Source organism: Acinonyx jubatus, chromosome A2 (genome assembly GCF_027475565.1).
Source record: "Acinonyx jubatus isolate Ajub_Pintada_27869175 chromosome A2, VMU_Ajub_asm_v1.0, whole genome shotgun sequence".
NCBI classification, from domain to species: domain Eukaryota; kingdom Metazoa; phylum Chordata; class Mammalia; order Carnivora; family Felidae; genus Acinonyx; species Acinonyx jubatus.
In genome coordinates, this window is record NC_069383.1 from 97648798 (window position 1) to 97661140 (window position 12343).

At 48.6% G+C, this 12343-nt stretch overlaps 1 protein-coding gene across 2 annotated transcripts in view; it reads right to left on the reverse strand.

The window, feature by feature from the left end:
• Positions 1-12343, reverse strand: part of EGFR (epidermal growth factor receptor) — a 209828-nt gene that overhangs the window by 13831 nt on the left and 183654 nt on the right. For both annotated transcript variants that reach the window (XM_027045965.2, XM_053218690.1), the window contains exons 21-22: positions 1718-1873; positions 727-802 (exon numbers count right to left, since the gene is read on the reverse strand). In XM_027045965.2, the coding sequence (XP_026901766.1) occupies positions 727-802; positions 1718-1873 (232 nt within the window). The remainder of the gene's footprint in view (positions 1-726; positions 803-1717; positions 1874-12343) is intronic.

The following is a 12343-nucleotide window of genomic DNA, read 5'->3' on the forward strand; positions in this document are numbered from 1 at the left end:
AGTGAAAATGTGCTAGTGACACTTTCTTAAATGGTGAGGCCCTTGTAGGCTCAGGATGTCCTTTGTACAAAGGCAATGAGGCAAGAATGGGAAAGGAGTGTTTGAGAGGAGAGGCACAGGCCTGTGCAGGGCCATGGGGAGATTTGGAGGGGGAAACAGAGAGTCAGTCCCGATGAGATGTCCTCACTAGAGCCACAAGCAGTAACTATTTCCCTTGCCTACTATTATTATTTTTTTCCCCACAGACACATCCTCACAGTGCACTCTTGTCAAGTCATTCTCTCTGATACACACAGACCACCATTCACTGCAGGAAACAACAGCCACTGAGTTAGTCTGTCACAAGACCTCATTTCTCTACCCGGAAACTCTTCCCCATGAAACCTCATTTGTCATCTGCTTTTGGTTCACTTCAAATCCATGGCAAGAGGTCAAGTTTGGTTTGATGTCGCAGGTACAGGCATTTCCTAAGTCCAAGCTCTCTCTCTCCCTCCCTTTCCCCCCTCTTGACTAGTTCACTGATATCTCCAGTGACAGGCAGTGTGGTAGTTAGACTCAATTTCCTTTGTCATGTCCTTAGTATAATAGACAGCAACGAGGACACTATTATCAGCCATGGTCTCAAAAGACAATATTTGGATGACAGAGCATATAATGTAAATCAACAAACGATACAAGCCGGCTTAGTCTCAGTACGCATTCATTAGCATCAAGATTTTGACTCACCATAGCTCCAGACGTCACTTTGGTGGGTGTAAATTCGGTGTAAAATTGATTCCAAAGCCATCCACTTGATAGGCACCTTGAAAGGATGAGAGAAAAAGTAATAAGGTAAACTGTTAGCTTCCCTCTGTTGAAAAAAAACTAGATCACATTGGAACAAATTACAAGTGACAAATGTGGGAGAGCCAGGCCACTGTACCCCAGTACCCCAGGAGCAGTGCTCCCCCCGCCAGCGGGAGGAGCAAGTTTAATACCTGGTAGAAAACAGGGCTATTCTGTTGGTCCCCACATGCAGTTTCATAAATGCCTCAGCTGAGGACCTTTGGTCTGTGGGCTCTTCTGGTGAACTGGGTGCACCTGATGGGGGCTGGGGGCCCTGGTCGTGCACTGTGGTCCTAGCCACCTCACGTTTAGGGGTGTTTGAAGCTGCTTGGAGCCATAGAGGCCAGAATGAAGCTTAAGAGGGGTACAGCTGCTTTGGAAATCCTGGGGGACCTGCACCCCTCAGTGCTGGGAGACAGTCCCCCGGAGGATCCTTAAGCCTGTCTGGGAGGAGGGAGCCAACTCTACAAGAGTCATGGAGACCCTCAGGAGCTCTAGAACAGCATGGGGAATTTTCCATATTTCTAAGATGTCCTCAAGAGCTGTGTGCCACCAAATTGGCTGTAACACTTCCCAGATGCTCCTCTGAAGGGTGCTATATCCTGGAGGAGGAGACTGAAACCTAACCCAGGCCAACGGTCACCTGAAGACAGAGCTGGCTCGCAGTTGTGGCTTTGGCCTCTGAACGTGATAGAACCATCTATACCCACTCTCCCAGCAAATCCTGTTCTCAAAGCAGCGACTCCAGCCTGCGTGGCCAGAAGATGACCCTGGCTCGATCCAGGTGTCAGGGCAGCTGCTGTGACCTCACCCAGAACTTCTGAGAAGGTCCCCTACATGGGTCAGTTTGCTGGCAAGAAAATGCTTGCTGGTCTACCAGCCAGCTTCTTACTTTGCCTCCTTCCGCATGGTATTCTTTCTCCTCGGCGCCAAGCAGTTTGGCCAGCCCAAAATCTGTGATCTTGACATGCTGTGGCGTCTTCACCAGGACATTCCTGGCTGCCAGGTCACGGTGCACCAAGCGCCGGTCTTCCAGGTAGTTCATGCCCTGAAACATGGGGCCGTGCGGTGAGGGAACGCACTGGTTAGCCGACTCCCCTGGAGAGCGCGGACCTGGGTTCATACAAAGATGGCAAGGCGCTCCCCTCGGGAGAGCTGGTGCCTGCGCACAGGGATTTGAGGCCATCTTCCCATAGGCTCTGAGCTTTCTGCATCAGGGACTTGTGTTTGCACCCATCTGTGTGCTTCCCCTGCAGGACACAGTTACTTGCACCTTCAACACTAGTAACCACCTACTAAATTTTTTTTTTTTAACGGTAATTCATTTTTGAGAGAGAGAGAGAGAGAGAGAGAGAGAGACAGAGTGCAAGCAGGGGAGGGGCAGCGAGTGAGGGTGACACAGAATCCGAAGCAGGCTCCGGGCTCTGAGCTGTCACACAGAGCCCGGCATGGGGCTCGAACCCACAAACTGAGCCGAAGTCGGACGCCCAACCGACTGAGCCACCCATGCGCCCCAGTAACTACCTACTAAATAGTGACAGAGCCAGAAGTCTGCTGTAGGGCTGAAACTTGGCTGGACGACTGTCTGGACTCGGGCAACCGTGCCCCCTGCCTGGTGTCCCCTTCCCTGTGCTTAGTTGATCTACGAAGCAGGGAAGGTAAGGGTGCTCACCAGGCTGGGGCAGAGCCCTGCTTCTGGGTGATGTGAAGCCACACTCCCCTCCTGCTTCCCTGGACGACCTGACGGGATTCGCTACCAATGGAGAAGATTGTTTCTTTTTCCAGTTTGATTTTTTTTTTCATTGCAATCACATGGATACCGCATCTGCTTTTACAAGGTGGCCCTTCCCACCCCCTCTTTGGGTTGCCACCCTAATTCTGTTGTAACCAGAGTCACTGCTAAAGCAAAAGAAAGAAAGAATACTTGAGAAGCACCCAGCACATGGCCTGACACCTGAATTCCCAGAAGTGTTACCCCTCAACTCCTGTCCTTGCCCACAGCTTTCTTGGGGTCTGTCGCACTCACTTCCTGCTGGCAAGTGAGGTCACTTCCGGCCGCTACTCCTCCTTGCTCCATGCCTGCCTGGCTCAGCCAAGCTCCCTGAGACCTTCCCAAGCTCCAACCTGTTGACATGAGTGTGGCAGCTCTCACCTCTGTGCAGGGCCAGTCTGGCAGGTGGGAGAAGCCATTAAGTTCTGCAGACATCTTATGTTGTTTGTCCCACATTCTCTCCCACTTACTCACAAATGTGCTTCTCTCTCTCCAGCCGGGAGAATGGGCCAGGTTTCCAACCTTCTTTACAGACAACACTCATGAGGTCCCCAGTAAAGACAGGCACAGAAATGCTTATTGAAATGCATGAAATGGAGCCAAATGGGCTTCACTGACCCTGCATTACTCTCTAGCTTTTTTGTAGCTATGGCAGGACTTCCATGTCGGGGCAATGGAAGGGAGTACCTGTAGGTAGATATGGATTCCCAGATTTTCTGGCAAATTCTTTGCTTCCTTTTGCACGGATGTTAGGTAAACATTATTAGTGAAGTGACATTAAAATTTTTTTCTTCTTATTTTTTTTAATGTTTATTTATTTTTGAGAGAGAGACAGAGCATAAGCAGAGGAGGGACAGACAGAGAGAATCCGAAGCAGGTTCCAGGCTCTGAGCTGTCAGCACAGAGCCCGACGCGGGGCTCGAACCCATGAACTGTGAGATCATGACCTGAGCTGAAGTCAGATGCTTAACCGACTGAGCCACCCAGGCGCCCCCAATTTTTTTCTTTCTAGAGCAAAACTAACCCTCATAGGAAAGTAGGATCTTAGGAAGATGCTACCAGTAATTAGTCTTTGCGGGCTATTTTTGAGGGCTTCAATGTTTTTCTTTCCTTGGGAAAAAAATGATTAATTCCCATGTCTCCCTTCTCTGTGGTACTATCTAGAAAGTTCCTGAATGTTTAAGATACTGTTTGACTTAAGTGCCCCCGTTCTAAGATTTCTCAGGTGCTGCATAATAAGGTTAATAGGGCTCACGTCTACTCAAGAGGAAACCAGCAGGCTCTCCAGGGGACAGCGTTTCCAAATTAGGGATTATTATTTAGGAATGGCATGTGGAGAGTGAGAGGGAAGGAACAGAAACTGAGAAAACACTTCCAAACAGAAGGCTGACTTACTACGCCCTGTCACCTCTCCCCACGACCCCTTCACAGGGGGCTCCATTCATCAGCTTCCTTTTCTCCTTTGGTTCCTGCTTGGTCCTCCTGTCTCTTATACAAGAGTAAGTCCTCTATTAAACATGGTGTACTCTTACCCATTCCAAAAGGGTTAACTGAGCTTGGCCTCTCGCCTGGTTAGCACAACATGTGCATTCCAGGCTGTATTAGCTCACTTGTTCTCCCTCCTTCCTTTTCTCTCTTGCCCTTGTTTTCTCTTTTTCCTTCCACCCTGCATGGCTTGCGTGCTCATCAGACCTTTCCCGAAGATTGCCTCAGTGGTAGGGATCACGTAGCTGTTGCACATTCATATAGTAATGATCACACATTAAGTCCTGACACACGGGAGCCCGTCAACCTTGCCCTATCCCTCTGACTTTATTTCAAATTTGTGCTCTGAGTTCACAAGACCCCCAAGGGGGGATGTTAGAGGGTATTTCCAGCTTCATCTAACTACCATCTCAAACCTTTCATTCTGCCTATTGGAATGCCTAACAATCTGTGCACTGGACACATTTGCACAAAAGTTGTTGAAAAATGAATGAATGAATGAATGATCAGAGCAGTGGACAGTTGTGAGCACTGATGATGTGCCAGACATTTCAAATACACCTCCAAAGAAAGCCACTCTGGTGCTGGGGTCCCGGCACCCACATGACCACCTTGAGAGCCGCCCCAGAGGGTCTAGAGGCCGGTTGGACCAAGTGCTCTGGGTCCTTAAGACCACCATTGGGACCCAGACCTAATTTCCTACTGATACTCGCATGCTGGCCCAAAGGCTGCCTCAGATGTCGAAGAAACTCCAAATAAACAAACAAAAAGACCCTCCGGTCTTTAAAAGACCAGAACCACTTTAATAAATTGTGACGTTTTCTCAGAACATCGGTCTTTAGAGAAGCCTTGGGAATGGGGAGGAAAGAGCCGTTTACATCCTCTGGAGCACCAGCTAATCAGCCAGAGGGGTTTAAATCAGAGATGATTTGGGGGCGGCAAGATTAGGCTCATTTGAACTTAGATAAAACTCTATTCATCAAGTCTCTGTCCCACACTTATAGAGGCAGTTTCAAAGACCATCTCAGTGCCCAGCAAAGTTCTATCTTAACCAGTCAGCAAAGATAAGAGACGTGATAAGAGCCCATCTACACAGAGAACCACAGGAAGCTGTATCATCACGGGCTCAGTAGGGCCTCTTTGGGGAGCTCATTTCCTGAAGAGATCCTCTCTTTAATTTAAATCAACATATTTATTTTTGTTAATTACTACAGGACAGCTAGGATGAATTTTGAAATATGAAGGTTATACGGGAATTTGAAGAGCCAGCTTGGAACCTGTATGCACACAAGAGAAGCCCAGGGATATGCTTCACACGGATATTAAGGATTTTTCTGGCATACCACCTACGGAAGAAGAAAGGACTGGGGGTGGTTGAGTTTGACATTTACAGACTCTTTTCCCTGAGGGCTGCAGCATCCTACAACTCTTGGGAGGAGTCCAGAGTGAGAGGCTGGGATCCATTTCTGTTCTATTTCATAAACAGCTATGGGGAGTCCATTGACCCCTGACTTCGTGAGTACGGAAATGGCACAAAGTAGGAAGTAGAGAGGCTGGCAGATGGTTTTGGCAGAGTAAACTCAATAGTATGTTTCACTTACCACTGAGCCCCTACCCAGAAGAGGTAGAAAGTATCAGAATTTCCAATCCCAGACAGGGCTCGTTTGGCACCAACATCCTACTGTGAGGGGACAGCAGACCAGCCAGGCTCACTGGTCTGTGGGTTCTGCCCTGAGCCATGACAGCAAGTGCAAGAGTACGGAAAATGAAAACCACGATGAGATATCACCTCACACCTGTCAGAATGGCCAAAATTAACAACTCAGGCAACAACAGATGTTGGCGAGGATGCAGAGAAAGAAGAACCCCTTTGCACTGTTGGTGGGAATGCAAACTGGTGTAACCACTGTGGAAAATAGAACAGAAATTCCTCAAAAAATTAAAAATGGAACTAGTCTACAACCCAGCAGTTGCACTACTAGGTATTTATCCAAAGGCTACAAAAATGCTGATTTGAAGGAGCACACGCATCCCGATGTTTATAGCAGCACTATCAACAACAGCCAAAGTATGGAAAGAGCCCAAACATCCAACAGCTGATGAATGGATAAAGAAGATGTGGTTTATATATACAATGGAGTTTTACTCGGACATCAAAAGGAGTGAAATCTTGCCATTTGCAACAACGTGGATGGAACTAGAGTGTATTATGCTAAGCGAAGTAAGTCAGACAAATATATGATTTCACTCATGTGTGAAATTTAAGAAACAAAACAGATGAACATAGGGGAAGGGAAGGAAAAATAAAAACAGAGAAGGAGGAAGACCATAAAAGACTCTTAACTATAGAGAACAAACTGAGGGTTGCTGGAAGGGAGGTCGGTGGGGGATGGGCTAAATGGATGATGAGCGTTAAGGAGGGCACCTGTTAAGGATGAGTACTGGGTGTTATATGTAAGTGATGAATCACTGGGTTCTACTCCTGAAACTTTATGTTAACTAACTTGACTTTAAATAAATATATTTAAAAAAAAAAAAAAAGAAAAGAATACAAAACAGTATGGACTTGGGAGACTGGCTGTCTGGGGCCCAATCCTGATTTTGCTACTTACTAGCTCAAGACCTCGGCAAGTGACTTACACATGCCTGTGCCTCAGTTTCCCCATATGTAAACTGGGCTCCTCAGATGGTTAAATAAGTTAATCCATGTAGAACACTCAGGATGGTGCCCAGTGAAAGCCCTTCATCATCTCCCCCGAACTGCCAAATCCACCCACACTTCTCCCTCCTTTTTGCCATGAGCTTGAATTAGGCCGCGACTCCTCCACTTTCCCAAAAATTCTGATCGTGAACAAATTCCCGAGAGGCGCCCTTTGCTTTCTTCATCCGAAGCTGTCTTCTTGGCCCTGCCGGGGCCTCCCCTCCTCCTCTCTAGCTCCGCACCCTGCCCTTCCCTTCCCGCAGCAGCCCAGCTCTCAGCCCCTGAGCTGCTCTGCATTCCTGACACTGTGGGATGGCCACCTCTCACTGTGTGCTCACTGCCAACAGGCGGGTCAGGCCTCTCACTCACGTCTCCAGCACAGAACTCTCGAGGCTAAGGCACAGGCTGGTGTGCCCATCCCCTGCCCATCCCCCCCGTCCCCTCCCCACTGTCCTCACAGCACCTGGTGCCTGGCTGACAGACTGAGCCCACCTTGCCGGACCCCGTGTGTTCTTCATAGCAGCCTGTGCGAGTCTGTCCTCCGTGCACCCAGCTCTCCTGCTCTGACCATTCACTCCCTGCAACACTGCTAGCTGTGTGGCTCCGGTTCCCTCACTGGTTTATAAACTGGGGAGATAAGAAATTTCATCTTATTTATACATCTATTTCACACGATTCCTAATACTGGCACATACACGCCCAAGAAATGACGAAGTGAAATATCTAAACGTTGGTATTTTGATGCTTTGTTATTTTAACAGCACAGTAACTTTTGGCTTTTTAATGACTTCCTGCAAAGCGATCATTTAGGTTGATTAAATGCAACTGTAACTTTTTGTGGAACATTCGAGAGTAAGTAAAAAATAATCCAAATAACTGAAATGTCTGGTAACTGGATCTACTGTTTGGCTCTGTTGCTGATCTGTCTTGTTGCCTAGGTGTTTACAGAGGAGGGTGCTTTGCAGGGGAATCAGCTCCTGGAAGTCGTCCTTTCTGAGGACGGAGCAGAGGTCAGTGGTGAATCAGCACCCTTGGGCTGCACCTTGAACCTCACCTTGATGAATCCTGACCTGGAGTGTAGAGGGAGCTGACCTGAGTGGGAAGGCCAGAGCCCAGGCAGGACCAGGAGTCTGTGCATCTGAAGTTCCAGAGAATGGAGTGTCTCTTTGCCACGACACCCTGGTTAGACTAACAGACTGTAGTTCTTTTCCTAGTTCTTCAGCCAGCATGATTTTCATTCTCTCACACCCCTGCTCATCTATTATGACCACAGTAGAGTTTGTCAACGTGGGTTTCATGACGGGGCACCCAGAACCGAACATACGTGGCCTGGAATGTTCCGGCTACATCAGGGTAGAACGAGCACTTCTTTCTCCTCACCTGGACCTGATAACCTGCGAATGGCTCTGCCCATCTTGTCTCCTCCCCCTTTTAGCGGGTCCCAGGCAGTGACGGTTCTGACAAATGTGTGGCCCGTGAAAACACCTGGGGCTTCTTCAGATAAACTTACACCACACCAAGTAATCCCGTGTACTTCCAAAATGAAAGCTTTGAACTAACTTTTTAAGTTTATCCTTATTAAACTGTATCTCACAGCCTGACCTAAGCATGGTTTGGTGCCCATCGAGCTGTGGTCAGAGAATGGCCCTGCAGCCCATGTCTTCCCAAGAGCCTCTGCTGCCTCCTGCCTTCTGTCTTCAAACCCCACTGGGCCTGATCCCGAGGATCCGTGATGTATGCCAATTCCCTGAAAACTCAACTCCGTGAGATCTTAATCAGGGTTAGGTGATGAGAAAGTTCTTTTGTCCCAAAGGTTTGGGAAAATGACGGATTAAGCACAGTCTGGAGAGCTTGCTTTCCTGCGGGACTTTGCAATAATGTGCGGGACAACGGATACTCTGAGGGGTATTTTCCAAGAGATGGATGATAGGATAATAGGATCTTTCAGATTAGAGCATACTATAACATTATTGTGCCATCTGATATATTTTCGGACTTACTAGCTGCCTTATGTAGCCAGAAAGAGTGGATACACTTTCTGAAGCAGCTAAGTCCCAGCAAGTGGGAGCTACCCGGCCTCATGAGCCAGGAGCTTAGGAAACAAAGATCTTTCTGACTGGGGGCAGGTGGCGGTCCTGAGACCGGAGAATTGAATCCATTTTCACCGTGTATGGTGAGGGGCTGTGGCTCTCTTCTGCTCTCCTAGTCCCATCCTGACCGAGTCCCTTCCTTCTTCTCTTTTCTTTTCCTTTTGCCCAGGTGATATAATTTGTCCTCTCAGCAGTTCAGCCAGGAAAATAAACTTGCCTAACAGTGGCCAGCTCTCCATCAATATTGAGAAAACTTCCCAAGAGAGCCCATGCCTTTGTAAATCAATGCAGGACGTTTATAAGTCAATGCATCCCACTTTAAAAATGCCACGAGTTTAGTTTCTGGTCAGCCACTAAGTGTTTCTGGGTGGTTTCAAAAACAGCATTTCATACTTAGATAAAAAGTCACTAACCCAAGAGCAAATTTCTCTCTTCACGACTGAGGAAACCATTATTTTCCTTTCCCTCCGGGACAGGCACTCCATCACTACAGCTATTCAAATAGAGTGGGAAAAGATTTCTCTTCTGAATTAGAGAGCAAATCTATCCCAGACCGCTAACAGCCACCACCTGGAAGAACATCAATGTGAAGTAGAGCTAAACAAAGTACAATAGACAGAATAGTGGATTTCAATTAACGGGCTGAAATTGTGAGTAACGTTATATGGAGAACGATCTTGCAAAACTCTCAGGCCCTGGAAACTCAACGCGGGGACTCTGGTAACTCCTATGACAGAGCCCAGGCAAAGCTGAATTCCTCCTTGCTGTGGCTACCAGCATATTTATGTTTGTGTGTTTTTTTTCCATTTTGGTCGGAGAAGCTGGTGTTTAGGGTAAAATACACTTCCAACTTTGTAGACACCAGGGGTCAGGCAGATTGAAACGTAAGGGTGCAAAGGAGAGAGAGGAAAAAAAAAAAAAACAACTCATGACTGCGAGAAGATCCGGAAACAGGAGATGCTCTACTAAATGAAAGCGGATGTACAACTCGAGGAAGACAGCATTTCAGCTTAGATTTCAGTTGTTGATGCAACAAAACTTAGCCAAAATATGGGGCAAGAAACGGAGAGAGGGAGCATTCAGTGAGCACCACATGCATGCGGGAACCATGATAGATGCGTCACAGAGGCTAAATGGGGTTGTCCTCACCACCCAGGAGGACCGATGGCAGAATCTCGTTTACAGCCAAAGAGGCTAGGCACAAAAAGACAAGCAACTTGCCGGAGGTCACATGGCTAATAAATGCCACCACTGAGATTTGAATCTACACTCCGCTGACTCGTAAACACAGTTCTGTATTGGACAAAACTTGCAGAGGCTATGTGCCCCATCACAAGAAATGTCACTTTCGTGGAGCTGGTGGTTGCCATGAGATAATTAGAGAAGAAATGCTCAGTCTCTTGGCACCCTCTGGTGAAGTCGGCCTCATGAATCTGGGAGGAGAAGCCGGCCGCAGATATACAGAGATCTGGACGCTCTGCCCCGGGTGGCGATGCGGCCAGGACACCCACTCTTCCAGGGCTCACCTTCCAGATGGGGCAGGTGGGCACACACTCGAGTGAACAAGTACATAAGCCACATCTTCCCAGGTAGCAAGATGTGCTTAAAAGAAAATAAAGCAAATAAAGCAAGGTACGGAGGGCCATACTCCCAGTTTGTTGCCTTAGATAATCGAGGAAGAAAGCTAAGTGAGAATTTCTGGGTTCAGGAGTCAGCGTATGAGCAGACCTCTAGAAATAATTCTATATTCAGTAAAACCTACTTGGGGCTAACCACCTCCTTCCCCAGATCAGCCACTGTTCCGGACTGAATAGGGTCCCTGAGTTTCATGCTGACCAGGAACCTCAGAAAGTGACCTGGTTTGTTTGGATACAGGGTGTTGGAGATGTAACCAGGTAAAGGTCTTGGATGAAATCACCCTGGATTTAGGGGTGACAGGTGTCTTTTAAGAGAATGGAAAAGGCAATTTTGACTGAGACACAGAGAAGGAGGCTATGTGAAGACTCAGGCAGAGGTTGGAGGGACACAGCCAGGAGCCTGGGGATGTCTAGAGCTACCAAAAAAGGAAAGGCAAGGACAGATTCTTCCCTAGAGACTTCGGACAGGGCATGGCCCAGCTGGCACCTTGATTTTGGACTGCTGAGCTGCAGAGTTGTGACAGGGTGGGTTACCGTTGTGGTAAGCCACCAGTCTGTGACAATTTGTGGCAGCCTCAGGAAACTAAACCAGTCACAGAAATAATGAGCATTTTCATGAAACCACAGCATCGGAGGCATGGCTCCCCACTTCCAGGGCTGTTCTCTAATAACACAAATAACCCCTCTGCTCTGTGGCCAGGGTACGGCTGGGAGAATGACAGGAACACCAGGCGACTAGAGATGGTGAGAGGAGGAGAGCCCTCCCACTTCCCAGGGTACTGGGAGCCTCCAGCAGCTGTAGATGGCACCGGAATAAACAGCAACGTGCTGCTCTCTGGTCATCCTGGGAGGTGGCCTCCCACTTGGCCAAAATGGCGCAGAACCCTGGATTCAGGAAAGGAGCCTGCCTTCCCTTGGTGCCGGTGCTCTCAGCAAGAGTCTGTCCTGTGGTATTATGGGCATCCACTGGCTGGCCAGTGCCCCAGACATGTTTTATTTGTCCTATCAGTCACCTCACACACCTGCTAGGAATTAAGGTCAGAACACTGCCAGAGTAATTCCACAGGACTGACTACCACCACGATGCGGGGTGATGTGAGCAGGCAGGAACCAAACAACACCCGGTGGAAGACAGGTTTTCTGACTCTGTGGCCCCAGCACACCCCTCCACACCCTGCTGCACTGGGGAGACAGACAATGTCAATGACATACACGCTCAGAAAGGGGCCTGCCCACAAACTCCCCAAATTCAACCCAGTAAAACATTGCCAGGAAAAAACAGAATTTGGCCAGTTGGGTTGCAAATAACTGATGCAGTGCTGGGGTCAAGAGAGAGAGGTCTGAGGGGAGCCTGGGCCACTCCATCAGTTCAGTAACCGACTTCGGCTCGGGTCATGATCTCGTGGTTTGTGAGTTCGAGCCCCGCAACGAGCTCGCTGCTGTCGGCCTGTCAGCACAGAGCGCGCTTCAGATCCTCTGTCCCCTTCTCTCTGCCCCTCCCCACTTCGCACTCTCTCAAAAATAAATAAACATTAGCAAAAAGGGGGGGGAGTTTTGAGATTAAAGTACAAGTCCTTTGGAGGCCAGATGGGTAGTTAAATACCCAGCACATGGCTCTGCTTCTGTCCTCAGCACACAGGTAGGGCCACCTGGCCACTGTCAGCGTTATCTGCCCTCCCTCGCTCTGGATCAGGCCTGTTAACAGAGGAGGGGTGGGCACATGAGGAGTCCCAGTGAAGCAGCAGAAGCACCTGTTCACCTGCCGGGTCTCGCACCCAGCACCTGCCCTTGTTGTCACAGCCACACTGCCATCTGAGTCCCAGTCTCGGCCTCA